The sequence below is a fragment of the Salmo salar genome, chromosome ssa23 (assembly GCF_905237065.1).
Source record: "Salmo salar chromosome ssa23, Ssal_v3.1, whole genome shotgun sequence".
Taxonomy (NCBI): domain Eukaryota; kingdom Metazoa; phylum Chordata; class Actinopteri; order Salmoniformes; family Salmonidae; genus Salmo; species Salmo salar.
The window spans coordinates 45,042,892-45,063,598 of NC_059464.1; the positions used below are offsets into that span (position 1 = coordinate 45,042,892).

Consider the following 20,707-nt stretch of genomic DNA (forward strand, 5'->3'; position numbering starts at 1 on the left):
CCCAAAATGGATTCCCCTAGCCTGGGTGCCAGTCTTTTTCTGTCCTCTCGCCAACTCCTTATGGAATCAGTCATGCCGAAGAAGCTTGACAAGGATGGCAGTGGAGTTGACATTTGGCAAGAGAACAAACAGAACTGGGACCAGGTTAGAATTCACCACTGTCCTGCTGCTAAATCTGAACCCAATTATACAATACGACTGTTTCTTTACATTTGTCATTATAGAACTCCTTCAAATAGCAGGGATCAGTCCCCATGGCAACGCTCTAGGAGCCTCCATGCAGCAACAGGCCACTCAGCAGGCTCCTCAGGAGAGGAGAGGCGGGGACGTGTTAGACTCCACACACACCGACATCAAACTGGAGAAGAGCAACATCGTGCTGCTAGGCCCCACCGGATCAGGTTAGTAGACTACTAGTGATGTCATCAAACCAGTTCTGGCATCACTCGTGACGTCATCAAACCAGTTCTGGCATCAGTGTGAGAAGAACTAAATCCGTTGTGGCTCGTACCTTCAATATCCTGGGACAAAAAGCCAAGGCACTTCTAATTCATTTTTGATACCATTTATTTTAGTTACCGACAGGGTACATTATTATATTACGAATCTCTTATGTATATACTATACTCTATACCATCTACTGCATCTTGCCTATGCCGTTCGGCCATCGCTCATCCATACATTTATATGTACATATTCTTATTCATTCCTTTACACTTGTGTGTATAAGGTAGTTGTTGTGAAATTGATAGATTAATTGTTAGATATTACTTCATGGTCGGAACTAGAAGCACAAGCATTTCGCTACACTCGCATTAACATCTGCTAACCATGTGTATGTGACCAATAAAATTTGATTTGATTTGGGTAGTGTTCAGCATTTTGAGGGCCTTAAGCGAGATTTGGTAGGGGGGGGTCTGTCACAGCCAAAGGCAGGACAGTTGAAACTGGATCAGCAGCACGACCAGGTGGACTGGGGACAGCCATGCGTCGTCAGGCCAGGTAGTCCTGAGACATGGTCCTAGGGAGAGAGAGAATTAGAGGGAGCATACTTAAATTCACATAGGACACCAGATAAGACAGGAGAATTTCACCAGATGTATCGGTCTGACCCTAGCCCCCCCCCCCGGCACATAGGCTATTGCAGCATAGATACTGGAGGCTGAGACAGGGGGAGTCAGGGGCCACAGTGGCCGCGTCCGAAGATACCCCCGGACCGGGCCAACCAGGCAGGACGTTTGCGAGAAGATGTGTAATCTGCTTGAAACATTACAGTTACTTACCTTACAGATACAAAGGCAGCTAATTTCCACTCCATTCATATGCAAATCCATTTGATTCATACTGGCTTGTCTGGCTGTCATGTTCTTGTTTGAACCTGCCCTTCCCTTATCTACACTGAAATAATATTATTTCACTAGTCCTCTATTATGATTCTTTTTTTTCTTTCTCTCCCATAGCTCATTAGTACACCCTTGTGGTTATCTATCTATCTATCTATCTATCTATCTATCTATCTATCTATCTATCTATCTATCTATCTATCTATCTATCTATCTATCTATCTATCTATCTATCTATCTATCTATCTATCTATCTATCTATCTATCTATCTATCTATCTATCACAAAAATATAAGTGCAACATGTAAAGTGTTGGTTTCATGAGCTGAAATAAAAGATCCCAGAAATGTTCCATACGCACAAAAACGTATTTCTCAACAACAAAAAAATCTCAAATGTGTTTACATCCCTGTTAGTGAGCATTTCTCCTTTGCCAACATAATCCAGAGTATTTCTGGCTGTAATAAAGCCCTTCTGTAGGGGAAAAGTAATTATGTTTGGCTGGAAATGTTTCAGTAATGAGTGTTCCATTCGATGTTATTATTATAACATGTTAGAATATTAAAACCTTTATTGACATGGATTAAGGAAAATAAGAAGCAGAATACATGCATTGTGTCAGACCCGTGATTTACAAACAAACATGTAAACTGCAGTGAAAAACATCCTTACTGTCCTTACACATTCTTTACTATACTTTCCCAGGCAAGACATTGTTGGCCCAGACCCTGGCCAAGTGTCTAGATGTACCCTTTGCCATCTGTGACTGTACCACCCTGACGCAGGCTGGCTATGTGGGGGAGGATATTGAGTCTGTTATTGCCAAGTTGCTGCAGGATGCCAACTACTCTGTGGATAAAGCACAGCAAGGTGGGTGAATCACAAAATCTGTTTTCTGGGTTCTTTAGGACTGTTTAAAGACATGCTCCGGTACTATGGCGACTAAGAAAATATCTCCCTTTTGGGGCTGGATGTGTCAATGTGTAGTTCATGGATAATCTATGAGGAGAATTACTGTTTTACCTCAATTAGCCACCAAATCCCTAGTTTAAAAGTAACTGTATTCTTGAAGATGTGCCGTGCCATTTTCCCTACATTTCCCCCCCACGTGGGCCAGCCCCCTAGCAATTTGAGTTCTAGCCAATGAGCTTCGGCCCCTCCCATTTGAGTGACAGCTAGCAAGAGGCCTGCCCAACGTTATCTAATGAGGTTGCACGGCGGGCCCAACGGCTCACTGGACACAGCAGAGAGAGAGAGAGAGAGCAATGACGTGGTGCATATATGTGACGTAGTATGCAATTTTGGCTCGTGAGTGCTACTTCCAGATCTACTGGTGAAAAAGTATACAAAAGTACCGGATCATCTCTTTAATAGCCCTCTGTTTTACAAGCCCTAGTATGATGAAACAGGAACCACATTTGGACTGTGTTCTGCAATGTTATTATGCAACTTCCTAGTTACATAAGCCCCTTTGAACAATATATGGTTTTGTCCTTACCCCTCCGAAAGACACACATACAGGTTGGAGAGTTACTGGGTGCCCGTGGAGCAGTTATTGTGGTGGGTTAAGTGCCTTGCTCAATGGGCACAATGGCAGGCAATGGCATCTATGAGTTGATACCAGTTGCCAGCTCACTTCCCGACAGATTTTTGCCTGTCAGACCCGGGATTCGGACTGGCAACCCGCCCGTTGCTGGCTCGTCTTTCTAACCGCTAGGTTACGTGCCGCTCATTTTGCTCTTTTGAACAGTATGCAAAGAGCTCTTTCAACCGAACACCACAACTACTTTTTTTAACTGAGCTAACCTGCTGTGTTGTTCCACAGCTGACCCTGTGCTGTTTCCTGCCTCTTGTACTGTGTGTCTGTCTCTGTGTGTTTGTGTGTGATGTATAGAGAGGGGTTGGGAATAACCTAGGACAGCAAAAATACCCATTTCTGATTCCCATTGGACGATAAAGTTATATTTTATTCCGTGGTTTTCCTGTACAATAGGCATAGTGTTTCTTGATGAGGTGGACAAGATCGGCAGTGTTCCTGGGATCCACCAGCTCAGAGACGTAGGAGGAGAGGGTGTGCAACAGGTCAGTACTGTTTTACACTGTCCACAAGTCTAGTAGATACATCTGGTGTGTAGAGGGAGGTATTCAACACTATCCTTAACACTACATACCTCTAATAATGATACTTTAGTTAATGTTCAAACACTCGCCCTGCCGTCATCTACGTACCTCTAATAATGATCAGGGATGCAAACCTTTAGGAGAAAATTGCCGTTTTTATTCCAAAATAGGTGACCTACCTGATTCGTGTAGATCCGATGGGGGGGAAAAGGTTTGGGCGGGGGTGCTTTGGATCACTACTGGCTGTAAGCGAACAAGTGATGCGCGTTTGCCGCTATACTGTCTGTATCCAAGTTTCAGCCAATCGTTTACATAACAACAGAATGCAGCACCCTACTGAAGAGAGAAGAGAACCAATTTGCTAGTTACAGCATCAGCGTGCACTCTGGGAAGACAGCAGAGAGTAGAAAGGCAGTTTGACAGTTACAGCAGTGCTTCCCCTGGACGATAACGAAGAGGTAGGTGAGAAGCCTGACCACGGAGATGGGGGTGAGAAGGTGATGAAGCGTACTTCATGAGCTGTAACCGAAAAACAACTGGCATTTGGAAAGTTTGAGGTGAGGGAGAAAGTGTGGTGGAACAAGTATTGTTAGCATTTTTAAGTAACGTTATATTGCTAGCTGGATCGAATTCTCCGTTAGCTAGCCAGAGAAATGTTGAGCAACATTAGCCAACTTACCTGATCAAATAATTTAGTTTATGGTGTGAAAATTAACTGGCTAGCTAACGTTACAACATCAGATAAGCTAACATTAGTAACCTAACCAATTCGCTATATTATTAACTGGTATACGACTCCTTGCCGTTCCTCAAGTTATAACGCGTTAGTTGCTTACTGGACCCTGGCAATCTGTGAAATGTTGACTAGTTAAATAGCTAACGAACTAACTAACTATCTGTGAACTAATGTTTTCCCTCTACAGCATGTGGTTAATTTTTAGAATGAGAGAATTAGGTGAAAATGAGGCGTTGCTTGTTAAACAAGAGGATTCATGGATCAAGTGTAGCTGGAGCTGGGCCTGGCTTAAGCTGGATGCCACTATAGAGGTGAAAGGAACACAACACACTTTCCCTCTTTCTCACTTCTTCAATACAGTGGATAAAAAGGGGTATGCCAGGTGTACTCTCTGCCTGAAATAGATAAATTATGCCAACAAAGGGTATCATGCTCTGCTGGCACATTGTAGAACAGATGTCCACAGGCAGAAAGTGTACAATGTAATAACCTGAAGTGTAGCCCAAAGATATTGCTTTTGTTGTGTTGAACTTGACAGTAACACTTGTGTGTGAGTGAGGGGGGGTTATTACATTTTTACTACTTTAACCTGTCTGGGAACGTGGGACGCTTGCCTAGTCAACAGCCAGTGGGATCGCGTTGCGCGAAATACAAATACCTCTATATGCTATAACTTCAATTTCTCAAACATATGACTATTTTACACCATTTTATAGATACACCTCTCCTGAATCGAACCACGTTGTCCGATTTCAAAAAAGGCTTTACAGCAAAAGCAAAACATTAGATTATGTTAGGAGAGTACCCTGCCAAAAAAAATCACACAGCCATTTTCCAAGCAACTAGCATGCATCACAAATACCCAAAACAGCTAAATGCAGCACTAACCTTTGACAATCTTCATCAGATGACACTCCTAGGACATCATGTTACACAATACATGCATTTTTTGTTCGATAAAGTTCATATTTATATATAAAAACAGCATTTTACAGCGTGACGTTCAGAAAATATTTTCCCTCAAATGCTTCCGGTGAATCAGTGCTACAATTTACAAAATTACTATTCGAAGACATTGTTAATATGTAATAATGTCATTCAAAGAATTATAGATTAACATCTCGTGAATGCAACCGCATTGCCAGATTTCAAAATAACTTTACTGGGAAATCACACTTTGCAATAAACGACGTTGTATGCTCAGAAAAATAGGCTAGGCGATACATGTTAGCGCCATCTTGGAACCATCTAAAATCAAATATACTATTGTAAATATTCCCTTACCTTTGATTATCTTCATCAGAAGGCACTTCCAGGAATCCCAGGTCCACAACAAATGTAGTTTTGTTCGAAAGAATTTATAATTTATGTCCCAATAGTTCCTTCTTGTTAGCGCGTTCCGAAGGCTACTCATAATGTACTGAAGCGCGCGGGACTTGTCGTCACGAATGTGCCAAAAAATATATATTTACGTTCGTTCAAACGTTGTATAACATAAATCTTTAGGGCCTTTTTCAACCAGAGCTTCAATAATATTCAAGGCGGACGATTGCATTGTCTTACTAAACGTTTCGGAACAAAAGGGTTCCCATGGGCGCCCGCGTCATAGTAGTAATGGCCCTCCCCCTGTGACCAACTTCCCAAGGCTCTCTTTGGGTCAGTTTCTACCATAGAAGACTCAAACCACTTTGTAAAGACTGTTGACATCTAGTGGAAGCCTTATGAAGTGCTAAATGATTAATAAGTCCCTGTGTGTTTCAATGGCAAAGCTTGAAAGTGATTCCACACATCAGATTTCCACTTCCTGTTAGGATTTGTCTCAGGGTTTTGACTGCCATATGAGTTCTGTTACACTCACAGACACCATTCAAACAGTTTTAGAAACTTTAGAGTGTTTTCTATCCAAATCTACTAATTATATGCATATTGTAGTTACTGGGCAGGAGTAGTAACCAGATTAAATCGGGTACGTTTTTTTATCCGGCCGTGCAAATACTGCCCCCTATCCCCAACAGGTTAAGATGTTTGCCCCCCCCCAAGTGCAATATTTAGATGTGTGTGGCCGCAAGCCTTCTATTAAAAAGGCTGTCATGGCTAACTACAATATTAGTGTATTGTTTGAGTAAAGTAAAGTTTGAGTAAAGTAAATAAAGTCTAGGCAACAAATAACATTGGATTGCTTTCTTTCATTTTTTGTTGTTGCTGTGAGTCAGTTTCACATGAACCACTTCATTTTACACACAGAGACTGATCATGTAGATCATATTCTTTGTTCTTTAATTAGTTAAAACCTGCATTTCCCCAACAGGGATTTTTTTTGCATGTTTCGATGCAACAAAAAAGATTTTAGGCCCTCACCATTTTGCATCCCTGAATGATACTTTATTTAATGCTCAAACACCTGCCGTCTTATACACCGTCGAATGATTTTGGGGCGGCAGGTAGTCTAGTGGTTAGAGCGTTGGACTTGGAACCGAAAAGTTGCAAGATCGAATCCCCGAGCTGACAAGGTAAAAATCTGTAATTCTGCCCCTGAACAAGGCAGTTAATCCACTGTTCCTAGGCCGTCATTGAAAATAAGAATTTGTTCTTAACTGACTTGCCTAGTTAAATAAAGGTCAAATTAAAAATGATACTTTAGTTAATGTTAAAACACCTGCCGTCCTCTACATACCTCTAATAATGCTACTTTACTTGTATCCATTAGGAAAGTCTTTCTGTGTCATGCAACGTGCCAGCATACAGATATTTACATATCTGACGTACAGCGCCTTGTACAGCATTACATATATAGTCCTACTGTAATAGTCATATATAGTCCTATTATAATAATAGTCCTATTAGTCATATTGTGATGATAGTCCTACTGTGATAGTCCTATTGTAATGATAGTCATATTAGTCCTATTGTAATGATAGTCCTATTGTAGCAATAGTCCTATTGTAGCAATAGTCCTATTAGTCCTATTGTAATGGTAGTCCTATTTGTCCTGATGTAATGATAGTCCTGTTAGTCCTATTGTGGTACTAGTCCTATTAGTCCTATTGTAATAATAGTCCTTTGTAATAATAGTCCTATTGTCATGGTAGTCCTATTGTAATAATAGTCCTATTAGTCCTGCTGTAATGCTAGTCCTATTGTAATTATAGTCATATTGTAATAGTCCTACAGTTGAAGTTGGAAGTTTACATACACCTTAGCCAAATACATTTAAACTCAGTTTTTCACAATTCCTGACATTTAATCCTAGTAAAAATTCCCTGTTTTAGGTCAGTTAGGATTACCACTTTATTTTAAGAAGGTGAAATGTCAGAATAATAGTAGAGAGAATGATTTGTTTCAGCTTTTATTTCTTTCATCATATTCCCAGTGGGTCAGAAGTTTACATACACTCAATTAGTATTTGGTAGCATTGCCTTTAAATTGTTTAACTTGGGTCAAACGTTTCGGGTAGCCTTCCACAAGCTTCCCACAATAAGTTGGGTGAATTTTGGCCCATTCCTCCAGACAGCTGGTGTAACTGAGTCAGGTTTGTAGGCCGCCTCGCTCGCACACACTTTTTCAGTTCTGCCCACAAATGATCTATAGGATTGAGGTTAGGACTTTGTGATGGCCACTCCAATACCTTGACATTGTTGTGCTTAAGCCATTTTGCCACAACTTTGGAAGTATGCTTGGGGTCATTGTCCATTTGGAAGACCCATTTGCGACCAAGCTTTAACTTCCTGACTGATGTCTTAAGATGTTGCTTCAATATATCCACATAATTTTCCTTCCTCATGATGCCATCTATTTTGTGAAGTGCACCAGTCCCTCCTGCAGCAAAGCACCTCCACAACATGATGCTGCCACCCCCGTGCTTTACGGTTGGGATGGTGTTCTTTGGCTTGCAAGACTCCCCCTTTTTCCTCCAAACATAACGATGGTCATTATGGCCAAACAGTTATATTTTTGTTTCATCAGACTACAGGACATTTCTCAAAAAAATACGATCTTTGTCCCCATGTGCAGTTGCAAACCATAGTCTGGCTTTTTAATGGTGGTTTTGGAGCAGTGGCTTCTTCCTTGCTGAGCGGCCTTTCAGGTTATGTTGATATAGGACTCGTTTTGCTGTGGGTATAGATACTTTTGTATCTGTTTCCTCCAGCATCTTCACAAGGTACTTTGCTGTTGTTCTGGAATTGATTTGCACTTTTTGCACCAAAGTACATTCATCTCTAGGAGACAACGCATCTCCTTCCTGAGCGGTATGATGGCTGCGTGGTCCCATGGTGTTTATACTTACATACTATTGTTTGTAAAGATGAACGTGGTACCTTCAGGCGTTTGGAAATTGCTCCTAAGGATGAACCAGACTTGTGGAGGCCTGCGATTTTTTTTCTGAGGTCTTGGCTGATTTCTTTTGATTTTCCCATGATGTCAAGCAAAGAGGCACTGAGTTTGAAGGTAGGCCTTGAAATTCATCCACAAGTACACCTCCAATTGACTCAAATGATGTCAATTAGCCTATCAGAAGCTTCTTAAAGCCATGACATCATTTTCTGGAATTTTCCAAGCTGTTTAAAGGCACAGTCAACTTAGTGTATGTAAACTTCTGACCCACTGGAATTGTGATACAGTGAATTATGAGTGAAATAATCTGTCTGTAAACAATTGTTGGAAAAATTACAAGTGTGATGCACAAAGTAGATGTCCTAACCGACTTGCCAAAACTATAGTTTGTTAACAAGAAATTTGTGGAGTGGTTGGGAAACGAGTTTTAATGACTCCAACATAAGTGTATGTAAACTTCCGACTTCAACTGTATTAGTAACAATAGTCCTGTTGTAACAATAGTCATATTAGTCCTATTGTAACGGTAGTCCTATTTTAATGATACTCATATTAGTCCTATTGAAACGATAGTCCTATTGAAACGATAGTCCTGTTGTAACAATAGTCATATTAGTCCTATTGTAACGGTAGTCCTATTTTAATGATAGTCATATTAGTCCTATTGTAGTGATAGTCATATTAGTCCTATTGTAACGATAGTCCTATTGTAATAATGCCGTTTGATAAAAATGTCTGCTAAATGGCCTATATTAACAGCTACTGCAGTTCAATGTTCTGGCTGGGTGTTGTTGACTTTTAACCTCACAGCCAGGGTCCTTGATGTCAATGTATGTTTGTAGGTCCTGTTACCTTGTTATAGACCTAATGTTATACAGTGACTTCAGAAAGGATTCACTCCCCACCCCCCTCTCCGTGTCTCTTTCCCTCCCTGTCTCCCTCTCTGTCTCTATCTCCCCCTCTCCCTCTCAAAATTCAATTCAAGGGGCTTTATTGGCACGGGAAACATATGTTAACATTGCCAAAGCAAGTGAAGTAGATAATATACAAAAGTTAAATAAACTATTCAAAATGAACAGTAAACATTACACTCACAGATGTTCCAAAATAATAAAGATATTACAAATTAGAGGTCGACCGATAATGATTTTAATACCGATTATTGGAGGATCAAAAAAAACAACATTTGTAATAGTGACAATTACAACAATACTGAATGAACACTTTTATTGTCACTTAATATAATACATCAATAAAATCAATTTAGTCTCAAATAAATAATGAAACATGTTCAATTTGGTTTAAATAATGGAAAAAGTGTTGGACAAGAAAGTAAAAGTGCAATATGTGCCATGTAAAATAAGCTACCGTTTAAGTTCCTTGCTCAGAACATGAGAACATATGTTAAAAGGAACCACCAGCTTTTGTGGGTCTTCAATATTCCCAGTTAAGAAGTTTAAGGTTGTAGTGCAGAAAGCAGAGCTAGTCTGCATGGTCCCCTGTCAGTCTGCTCCTCAGCTTATCATAAATGATTCCCACCTCACTGAACACTCTCTTGCTTGGGACCGAAGAAGGTGAGGACAGAGGTAACTTCTTTGCCAGTGGAGCGAGTGATTGAAATTTGTCCTCATTCTGCTTCCACCACTCCAAAGGCAAGCCGCTTTTTCTGTCAATGACTCTGTGAGGTAATGCTTCAACTCAGTTTCAAAACTGCACTGGACTTCAGCCCTGCCCTCTTGGCTTCCAAGGATTCTAGCGTAGAGGCTGTCCACCAGACTGGGTGGCTGATCTACCTGGAGACTCTGCTTTTTTTTGCACCTGGATCTGTGTCCTCCTCTTCACTCGTCCCATCTGCTGTGGCTCTGGTATTTGGTTTCCTTAGTAGGTCAGACTCCTCCTTCAGCCACTCTTTTGCTTTCTCTAGTGCTGTCCCTGAGGTGAAGGCTTAGCTCTTGTAACGTGGATCCAGGACAGTTGCCAGCACCAGGCAGTTTGTCTCCTCGGCCTTGGAGAACCTCCTTGTCAGACTGTCCAACGTGGTCTTCCGTAAAGTTTTGATGCCTTGAGTAGAAGAACCCTCCTGCTGCAGCATCAGCTTCAGCTTCAGCACCGACACACTGGGGATGATGCATGCTGCTGTAGAGTTGGAGTGGCTCATCTCCACTGTCACCTCCTCCATAGGTGCCAGAGTCTCAATTAGGTTAGAGACAATGTCCCACTGTGCAGCAGACAAACTGCTGATGTGTCCGTATTCACCTGCATACACATTCAGTGCGCGCCTCTGTTCAAACATCTTCTGCAACATGTGTAGTGTTGAGTTCCAGTGAGTTTGAACTGCTTGGATGATGCTGTGTTTGGGAAGGCCAAGCTCTTCCTGAATGGCCCTCAGCCTCTGTTTGGCCAGTACAGAGTGGTCAAAGTAAGTTGCACAGCTCTTCAACATGGCAATAATGTCACAATAATAGCACAGCTTTCTGACTGGATAGGCCATCATTGATTACAAGCTGTAGGGTGTGTGCACTGCAGCTGAAGTCTGGAAGCTCTGCCAGTCTCATACCTTTCACCATGTTTGTCTCACTATCCCTGAGGACCAACACTACACGTTCTGTGTGGATTTCCCAGTATTCCAACACGGCCAAAAACATCTCTCTGATGTTGTTTCCTGTGTGTGATCCAGTCATAGTCTTGACATTCAGCACAACCTGCTTTCTTGTCCAGACATTGTCAATGAAATGTCCAGTAAGGCTCATCAGGGACTCTGTAGTGCCTGACCAGCAGTCAGTTGTGAATGCCATGTGTGGAGCGTTCACTGGTGCCACCAGATTCTTCACTTTCATCACAACTCTTTCATGTGTTTTTATCTAGCATTTCTGTGCGAAATAATTAGTAATCTTTGATCCTGTACCGGGGTTCAGCAAGAGTAATCAGCCGCTGAAAACCAACGTCAGACACCACTGTGAATGGTTGGTTGTCAGTGGCAATCATCTCAATAATTGCTTCATCCATCTTCTCGGGTCTTTGTCCTGCCATTTTGCTTGTTTATTAAAAAGTTGTAAGATTGTAGCCTGCGATGTCTGTGAACTGTCTATCACTTTTTCCTTGTGAAGAATTTGCGTTTGCTTTTTTTCATCATTGCTTCCTTATGGGCTTTTGGATGGATGTTCTTAAGGTGATTCCACAGGTTTGGGGTATTTTTTGATTTAGCCATTGCTGAACCCATGCTTACATCTTTATCACAAATAAGACACCTTGCTTTCCCTGGTGCCAATTCAATGTAATAGTCCCACACTGGTGCTCTGCTTTTCTCTGCCATCTGTAAAATGTATATAATCGTCCACACACACAGCTCTCTGAAGTGACAAGGATACTGAAGAGTGCTTAGGAGACACAAATACTCTCAACTGTTTGAATAATAAAAATAGAGTTTAAGTTACCTGTGATGAATGTTGAAAACAAAAACTGTAATTTCTATATGCAGGAAATCCTATTTTAATAATGGGCATGGTAAGAATTGACTACCAAAGTGTGAGTCATAATTCCCATGACAGCTTCCAGCAAAATCTGAAAGCGGTTCCTTCATTCATTTATTCCATAGGATGTTTTTAGATTCACTTCCAATAAGGTCTGTGTTTCATGTAGGCGTACACCACCTTGCCAATTTAATAACTGTGTAGATATCAATAGGACAAGGTAACTCTGATCAATATTGGCTAAATATAAGCAAAGAATTTTTTTTAAATTGTTGAGTGGATTTATGAAAATATGTTGACAAACGTTACCTTATCCTAGTGAGATTTACACGTGTATCAAAACGCTGTGGCGGTTTAAGCCTGCACGAAATACAGACCTTATTTGAAGTAGATCAAGACATTCTCTATGGAAGACATGAACAGTAAAATAATGAAGGAACCCCTTTCAAGTTCAGCCGCAAGTTATTATAGGAATTATGACGCGTCGACTATTTCTCTCTATACCATTTGTATTTCGTATACCTTTGACTATTGGATGTTCTTATAGGCACTATAGTATTGCCAGCCTAATCTCGGGAGTTGATAGGCTTGAAGTCATAAACAGCTCTGTGCTTCAAGCATTGCGAAGAGCAGCTGGCAAACGCAGGAAAGTGCTGTTTGAATGAATGCTTACGAGCCTGCTGCTGCCTACCACTGCTCTATCAAATCATAAACTTAATTATAATATAATAAACACAGAAATACAAGCCTTAGGTCATTAATATGGTCAAATACGGAAACTATCATTTCAAAAACAAAACGTTTATTCTTTCAGTGAAATACGGAACCGTTCCGTATTTTATCTAAATATGGCTGTTACATTGCACAAGCTTCAATATTATGTCATAATTATGTAAAATTCTGGCAAATTAGTTCGCAACGAGCCAGGCGGGCCAGACTGTTGCATATACCCTGACTCTGCGTGCAATGAACGCAAGAGAAGTGACACAATTTCCCTAGTTAATATTACATTTTACTTTTTTTAACATTTTAGTCATTTAGCAGACGCTCTTATCCAGAGCGACTTACAGTAGTGAATGCATACATTTCATACATTTTTTTTTTCTTCTGTGCTGCCTGCTAACATGAATTTCTTTTACCTATTTGTTTTATTTCACCTTTATTTAACGAGGTAGGCTAGTTGAGAACAAGTTCTCATTTACAACTGCGACCTGGCCAGGATAAAGCAAAGCAGTTCGACACATACAACAACACAGAGTTACACATGGAATAAACAAACATACAGTAGAAAAAGTTTATATACAGTGTGTGCAAATGAGGTAGGATAAGGGAGGTAGGGCAATAAATAGGCCATGGTGGCAAAGTAATTACAATATAGCAATTAAACACTGGAATGGTAGATGTGCAGAAGATGAATGTTCAAGTAGAGATACTGGGGTGCAAAGGAGCAAGATAACTAAATACAGTATGGGGATGGGCTATTTACAGATGGGCTATGTACAGGTGCAGTGATCTGTGAGCTGCTCTGACAGCTGGTGCTTCAAGCTAGTGAGGGAGATATGAGTCTCAAGCTTCAGTGATTTTTGCAGTTCGTTCCAGTCATTGGCAGCAGAGAACTGGAAGAAAAGGCGGCCAAAGGAAGAATTGGCTTTGGGGATGACCAGTGAGATATACCTGCTGGAGCGCGTGCTACGGGTGGGTGCTGCTATGGTGGCCAGTGAGCTGAGATAAGGTGGGGCTTTACCTAGCAGAGACTTGTAGATGACCTGGAGCCAGTGGGTTTGGCGACGACAATGAAGCGAGGGCAAGCCAACGAGAGCATACAGGTCGCAGTGGTGGGAAGTATATGGGGCTTTGGTGACAAAACGGATGGCACTGTGATAGACTGCATCCAATTTGTTGAGTAGCGTGTTGGAGGCTATTTTGTAAATGACATCACCAAAGTTGAGGATTGGTAGATTGGTCAGTTTTACGCGGGTATGTTTAGCAGCATGAGTGAAGGATGCTTTGTTGTGAAATAGGAAGCCGATTCTAGATTTGATTTTGGATTGGAGATGCTTAATGTGAGTCTGGAAGGAGAGTTTACAGTCTAACCAGACACCTAGGTATTTGTAGTTGTCCAAATATTCTAAGTCCGAACTGTCCAGAGTAGTGATGCTGGACGGGCGGGCAGGCAGGTGCGGGCAGCGATCGGTTGAATAGCATGCATTTAGTTTTACTTGCATTTAAGAGCAGTTGGAGGCCAACTAAATATGCAGGTTTAAAAATATATACTTCTGTGTGTTGATTTTAAGAAAGGCATTGATGTTTATGGTTAGGTATATTTGTGCAACGATTGTACTTTTGTTAAATCATCACCCGTTTGGCGATGGAGGCTGTGATTCGATGATAAATTAACAGGCACCACATTGATTATATGCAACGCAGGACAAGCTAGATAACTACACATGGTTGATGATATTACTAGTTTAACTAGTGATTATGTGAAGATTGATTGTTTTTTATAAGATAAGTTTAATGGTACCTAGCAACTTACCTTGGCTCCTTGCTGCACTCACATAACAGGTAGTCAGCCTTCAACGCAGTTTCCTCGTGGAATGCAATGTAATTAGCCATAATCGGCGTCCAAAAATGCTCATTACCGATTGTAATGAAAACTTGATATCGACCCTAATTAATCGGCCATGCCGATTAATCGGTCGACCTCTATTACGAATGTCATATTATGTATATATACAGTGTTGTGCAAATGGTTAAAGTACAAAAGGGAAAATAAATAAACATAAAAATGGGTTGTATTTACAATGGTGTTTGTTCTTCTGCCCTTGTGGCAACAGGTCACAAATCTTGCTGCTGTGATGGCACACTGGTATTTCACCCAGTAGATTTGGGAGTTTATCAAAATCGGGTTTGTTTTCGAATGCTTTGTGGATCTGTGTAATCTGAGGGAAATATGTGTCTCTAATATGGTCATACAATTGGCCGGAGGTTAGGAAGTGCAGCTCTGTTTCCTCCTCATTTTGTGGGCAATGTGCACATAGCCTGTCTTCTCTTGAGAGCCAGGTCTGCCTACGGCGGCCTTTCTCAATAGCAAGGCTATGCTCACTGAGTCTGTACATAGTCAAAGCTTTCCTTAAGTTTGGGTCAGTCACAGTGGTCAGGTATTCTGCCACTGTGTACTCTCTGTTTAGGGCCAAATAGCATTCTAGTTGGCTCTGTTTTTTTGTTAATTCTTTCTAATGTGTCAAGTAATCTTTTTGTTTTCTCATGATTTGGTTGGGTCTAATTGTGTTGCTGTCCTGGGTGTCTGTGATGTCTGTGTGTGTTTGTGAACAGAGCCCCAGGACCAGCTTGCTTAGGGGACTCTTCTCCAGGTTCATTTCTCTGTAGGTGATGGCTTTGTTATGGAAGGTTTGGTAATCACTTCCTTTTAGGTGGTTGTAGAATGTAACGGCTCTTTTCTGTATTTTGATAATTAGCGGGTTTTGGCCTAATTCTGCTCTGCATGCATTATTTGGTGTTTTACGTTGTACACGGAGGATATTTTTGCAGAATTCTGCATGCAGAGTCTCAATTTGGTGTTTGTCCCATTTTGGGATATCTTGGTTGGTGAGCGGACCCCAGACCTCACAACCATAAAGGGCAATGGGTTCTATAACTGAGTCAACTATTTTTAGCCAGATTGTAATTGGTATGTCGAATTTTATATTCCTTTTGAATGCCCTTCTTGCCTTGACTCTCAGATGGTTCACGGCTCTGTGGAAGTTACCTGTGGCGCTGATGTTTAGGCCAAGGTATGTATAGTTTTTTTGTGAGCTCTAGGGCAACGGTGTCTAGATGGAATTTGTATTTGTGGTCCTGGCGACTGGACCTTTTTTGGAACACTATTATTTTGGTCTTACTGAGATTTACTGCCAGGGCCCAGGTCTGGCAGAATCTGCAGAAGATCTAGGTGCTGTTGTAGGCCCTCCTTGGTTGGTGACAGAAGCACCAGATCATCAGCAAACAGTAGACATTTGACTTCAGATTCTAGTAGGCTGAGGCCGGGTGCTGCAGACTTCTAGTGCCCTCGCCAATTCATTGATATATATGTTGAAGAGGGTGGGGCTTAAGCTGCATCCCTGTCTCACCCCACGGCCCTATGGGAAGAGATGTGTGTTTTGCCTATTTTAACCGCACACTTTTGTTTGTATACATGGATTTTATAATGTTGTATGTTTTTCCCCCAACACCACTTTCCATCAATTTGTATAGCAGACCCTCATGCCAAATTGAGTCGAAGGCTTTTTTTAAATCAACAAAGCATGAGAAGACTTTGCCTTTGTTTTGATTTGTTTGTTTGTCAATTTGCGTGTGCAGGGTGAATACGTGGTCTGTTGTACGATAATTAAAATGCAAATCAATTTCTAACATTTTTGACATGCGTTTTTATGGATTTTTTGTTGTTGTTATTTTGTCTCTCACTGTTCAAATAAACCTACCATTAAAATAATAGACTGATAATTTCTTTGTCAGTGGGCAAACGTACAAAATCAGCAGGGGATCAAATACTTTTTTCCCTCACTGTAGGTAGCACACAGGAGGACATTTTTCTCTGTAAGATCATTTCCTTTTGAATTTCTAGCCAAATGTAAAATGTTCCTGTTTTGATTAATTTAATGGAGTGAGTTAGGTCTGCTCTTTACGAAATTAGCATACCCCCTGAGTCCCTTCCCTGTTTCACAACTGGTAGTTTGGTGGATGGGGCTCTCTCTCTGTCTCCTTCCTCTTCTCCCCACCTCCCTCTCCCTGTCTCTCTCTCTCCCTCCCTCCCTCTCCCTGTCTCTCTCCCTCCCTCTCCCTGTCTCTCTCTCCCTCCCTCTCCCTGTCTCTCTCTCCCTGTCGCTCCCTGTCTGTCGCTCCCTGTCTCTCTCTCCCTGTCGCTCCCTGTCTCTCTCTCCCTGTCGCTCCCTGTCTCTCTCTCCCTGTCTCTCTCCCTCCCTCTCTCTGTCTCCCTCCCTCCCTTCTCTCCCCGCCCCTCTCCCTACCTCCCTCTCCCTCCCTCCCTCCCTCCTCTCCCCGCCCCCTCTCTCCCTGTCTCTCTCTCTCTCTCTCTCTCTGTCTTCCTCCCTTCTCTCCCCACCCCCTCTCTCCCTCTCTCTCTCTCCCGCCTCCCCCCCTCTCTGCATCTCTTTCTTGCTCTCTCTGTTTTCATTAATACTTTTAAGTGCTATCCTCTGGGAATAGATTGTACATCATAAGGTGATACCTGCTGCTCTCAGTCTCCTATGTGATTTACAGTGCCTGCAGAAAGTATTCACACTCCTTGACCTTTTCCTCATTTTGTTGTGTTACAGCCTGAATTTAAAAGCGGATTAAATTGAGATGTTGTGTCTCTGTCTCTCAATACCCCATAATGTCAAAGTGGAATTACGTTTTTAGAAATGTTTACAAATTAATTAAAAATAAAAAGTTGAAATGTTTTGAATCAATAAATATTCAATGTAGCCTAAATAAGTTCAGGAGTAAAAGTGTGCTTAACAAGTCACACAATAAGTTGCATGGAATCACTCTGTGTGCAGTAATAGTGTTCAACATGATTTTTAAATAATTACATCTCTGTACCCCACACATACAGTTATCTGTAAGATCCCTCAGTCGAGCAGTGAATTTCAAACACAGATTCAACCACACAGACCAGGAAGGTTTTCCGATGCCTTGCAAAGAAGTGCACCTATTGGTAGATGGGTAATAAAGCAGACATTCAATATTCCTTTGAGCATGGTGAAGTTGTTAATTACACTTTGAATGGTGCATCAATGCGCACAGTCACTACAAAGATACAGGCATCCTTCCTAACTCAGTTGCCTGAGAGGAAGGAAACCGTTCAGGGATTTCGCCATGAGTCCAATGGTGACATTAAAACAGTTAGAGGTTAATGGCTGGGATAGGAGAACTGAGGATAGATCAACAATATTGTAGTTACTCCACAATACTAACATAAATGACAGAATACAAATATTCCAAAACATGCATCCTGTTTGCAGTATGGCACTAAATGAATACTGCAAAATATGTGTAAAGAAATTAACTTTGTGTCCTGAATACAAAGTGATGTGTTGGATTTGTCCCAAACATATCACTGAGTACCACACTTCATATTTTGAAGCAGGGAGGTGGCTGTATCATGTTATGGGTATGCTTGTCATCGGCAAAAACTAGGGAGTATTTTTAGGATAAAAAGACACGGAATAGAGCTAAGCATAGGCAAAATCCTAGAGGACGAAAACCTTCGGTCTGCTTTCTAATAGACACTGGGAGACAAATTCACTTTTCAGCAGGACAATAACCTAAAACACAAGGCCAAATATACACTGGAGTTGCTTACTAAGACGACATTGAATGTTCCTGAATAGCCTAGTTACAGTTTTGACTTTGTCTTGAAAATCTATGGCAAAACTTGAAAATGTCTGTCTAGCAATGATCAACAACCAACTTGACAGAGCTTGAAGAATTTTAAAAATAATAATGTGCAAATATTGTACAATCCAGATGTGCAAAGCTCTAAAAGACTTACCCAGAAAGACTCACCGCTGTAATCGCTGTCAAAGGTGACTAACATGTATTGACTCGAGGGTGTGAATACTTATCTATTTTATTTTCATTCAAAAAAATTATTATATAATTTTGTGTTGATAGTTGACAAATTTTACAAATCCATTTGAATCCCACTTTGTAACATAACAAAATGTGTAAAAAGTCAAGAGGTGTGAAATACTTTCTGAAGGCATTTTATATGGTATGGGAGGCATTAGTGTTTGACAACTGTTTTGTTTGTAGGGTCTGCTCAAACTCTTGGAGGGCACGATAGTGAACGTTCCAGAGAAGAACTCCCGGAAGTTGAGGGGAGAGACGGTGCAGGTGGACACCACTAACATCCTGTTCGTAGCGTCAGGGGCCTTCAACGGACTCGACAGAATCGTCAGCAGACGGAAGAATGAGAAGGTGAGTAAGAAATATAGTTATTATTTTCCCTCTATGTATCCACCCAGATCTGTAAAAAGGCTGTAGTCCTCTATGTATCCACCCAGACCTGTAAAAAGGCTGTAGTCCTCTATGTATCCACCCAGACCTGTAAAAAGGCTGTAGTCCTCCGTGTATCTACCCAGATCTATAAAAAGGCTGTAGTCCTCCGTGTATCTACCCAGATCTATAAAAAGGCTGTAGTCCTCCGTGTATCTACCCAGATCTATAAAAAGGCTGTAGTCCTCTGATTAGTTCCTCTCTTATCACTGTTCTAAAATACTTGGTCAACAGAGAGTGTCTCTTATCTGAGCAGTTTAGTTATTTGTCCATTTTAATGTATTTTCAGGAATGTAACATGAATGTCTAGACCTGGCGGTCTTCCTCAGATGTCTAATTTCTTCAGTATTTTACAAGCTTACTTAACCCCCCCCTGTTCTTTTGTCTAGTAGCTGGACTTCAACACACCCACTAATCTTCTTCTCCTTCTAGTACTTGGGCTTTGGCACGCCCTCCAACATGGGTAAGGGTCGTCGTGCGGCGGCAGCAGCCGACCTGGCTAACAGTAGTGAACAGACAGACATGGTGGCAGAGATGGAGGAGAAGGACCGTCTGCTGAAGCTCGTGGAGGCCCGGGACCTCATTGAGTTTGGGATGATCCCGGAGTTTGTAGGGCGTCTGCCTGTCGTGGTGCCTCTACACAGTCTGGATGAAGAGACGCTGGTCCGTATCCTGACAGAACCACGCAACGCCGTCATACCCCAGTACCAGGCCCTGTTCAACATGGACAAGGTAATTAGTAGTAGAACCACCCAACACTGTCATACCCTTGTACTAGGCCCGGTTCAACATGGACAAGGTAATTAGTAGTAGTTAGGGCTGGCACAATTACCGTATAACTGTGTAACCCATGGTTATGGATGAAGACCGTCATGAAACTAAAATAACCGTCATGAAACTAAAAGTAGTCATAACCGTTAAAATAATATACACAAATGTATCTGGACACCCCTTCAAATTTGTGGATTCGGCTATTTCAGGTCTATAGAATCGAGCACACACAGCCATGCAATCTCCATAGACATTGGCAGTAAAATGGCCTTACTGAAGAGCTCAGTGACTTTCAACGTGTCACGAGAATTTTCAATCCCAATGATGATAACTCAACAATCACTTAAGCTTTGATCAATTCTCCGAGGTTGTAAGGCTCAGGTTAATAAGAATTAGGCAAAGTCTCAGATTCTACAAAAGGTTAGTTATTTATTCAGAGAGCTCTGAAGTAAAAAAATGAGAACGCAGTCTTTTTATAACACTAACACACACACACACACACACACACACACACACACACACACAACTGAATTCTTATCAATAGAAACTCCACCTTTCTTTTAGGCGGGCTGTATTTTTCCCACAGTTCACATTCCTAGTTTATCACTTTTCTACCAGCCTGGCAGTTTCTAGCCATTACTCTCCTCCCTAGATTAGAGGGGCCTTTGAAGGGGCCTCTTTCCTGTTACAGCGTTATAATTAGGTCATCTGTAGTTCAGTTGTCCTTTGTTGTCTCAACTATACATTTCTCACATTGCTACATAGTAACACAATGTTTTTTGTCTTATACACACATTATTGGATTATAGTCTTATAATTCTAATACATTTCACACAGTTATACAGTTTCAGGGTGGAATTCTTTAGTCATTA

General features: G+C 41.4%; 1 protein-coding gene across 2 annotated transcripts in view; it reads left to right on the plus strand.

Annotated features, from left to right (window-relative positions):
- Positions 1-20,707, plus strand: part of LOC106584747 (ATP-dependent Clp protease ATP-binding subunit clpX-like, mitochondrial) — a 77,012-nt gene that overhangs the window by 50,026 nt on the left and 6,279 nt on the right. For both annotated transcript variants that reach the window (XM_014170287.2, XM_014170288.2), the window contains exons 8-12: positions 225-401; positions 2,049-2,213; positions 3,337-3,425; positions 18,822-18,986; positions 19,497-19,796. In XM_014170287.2, coding sequence (XP_014025762.1) covers positions 225-401; positions 2,049-2,213; positions 3,337-3,425; positions 18,822-18,986; positions 19,497-19,796 — 896 coding nt within the window. The remainder of the gene's footprint in view (positions 1-224; positions 402-2,048; positions 2,214-3,336; positions 3,426-18,821; positions 18,987-19,496; positions 19,797-20,707) is intronic.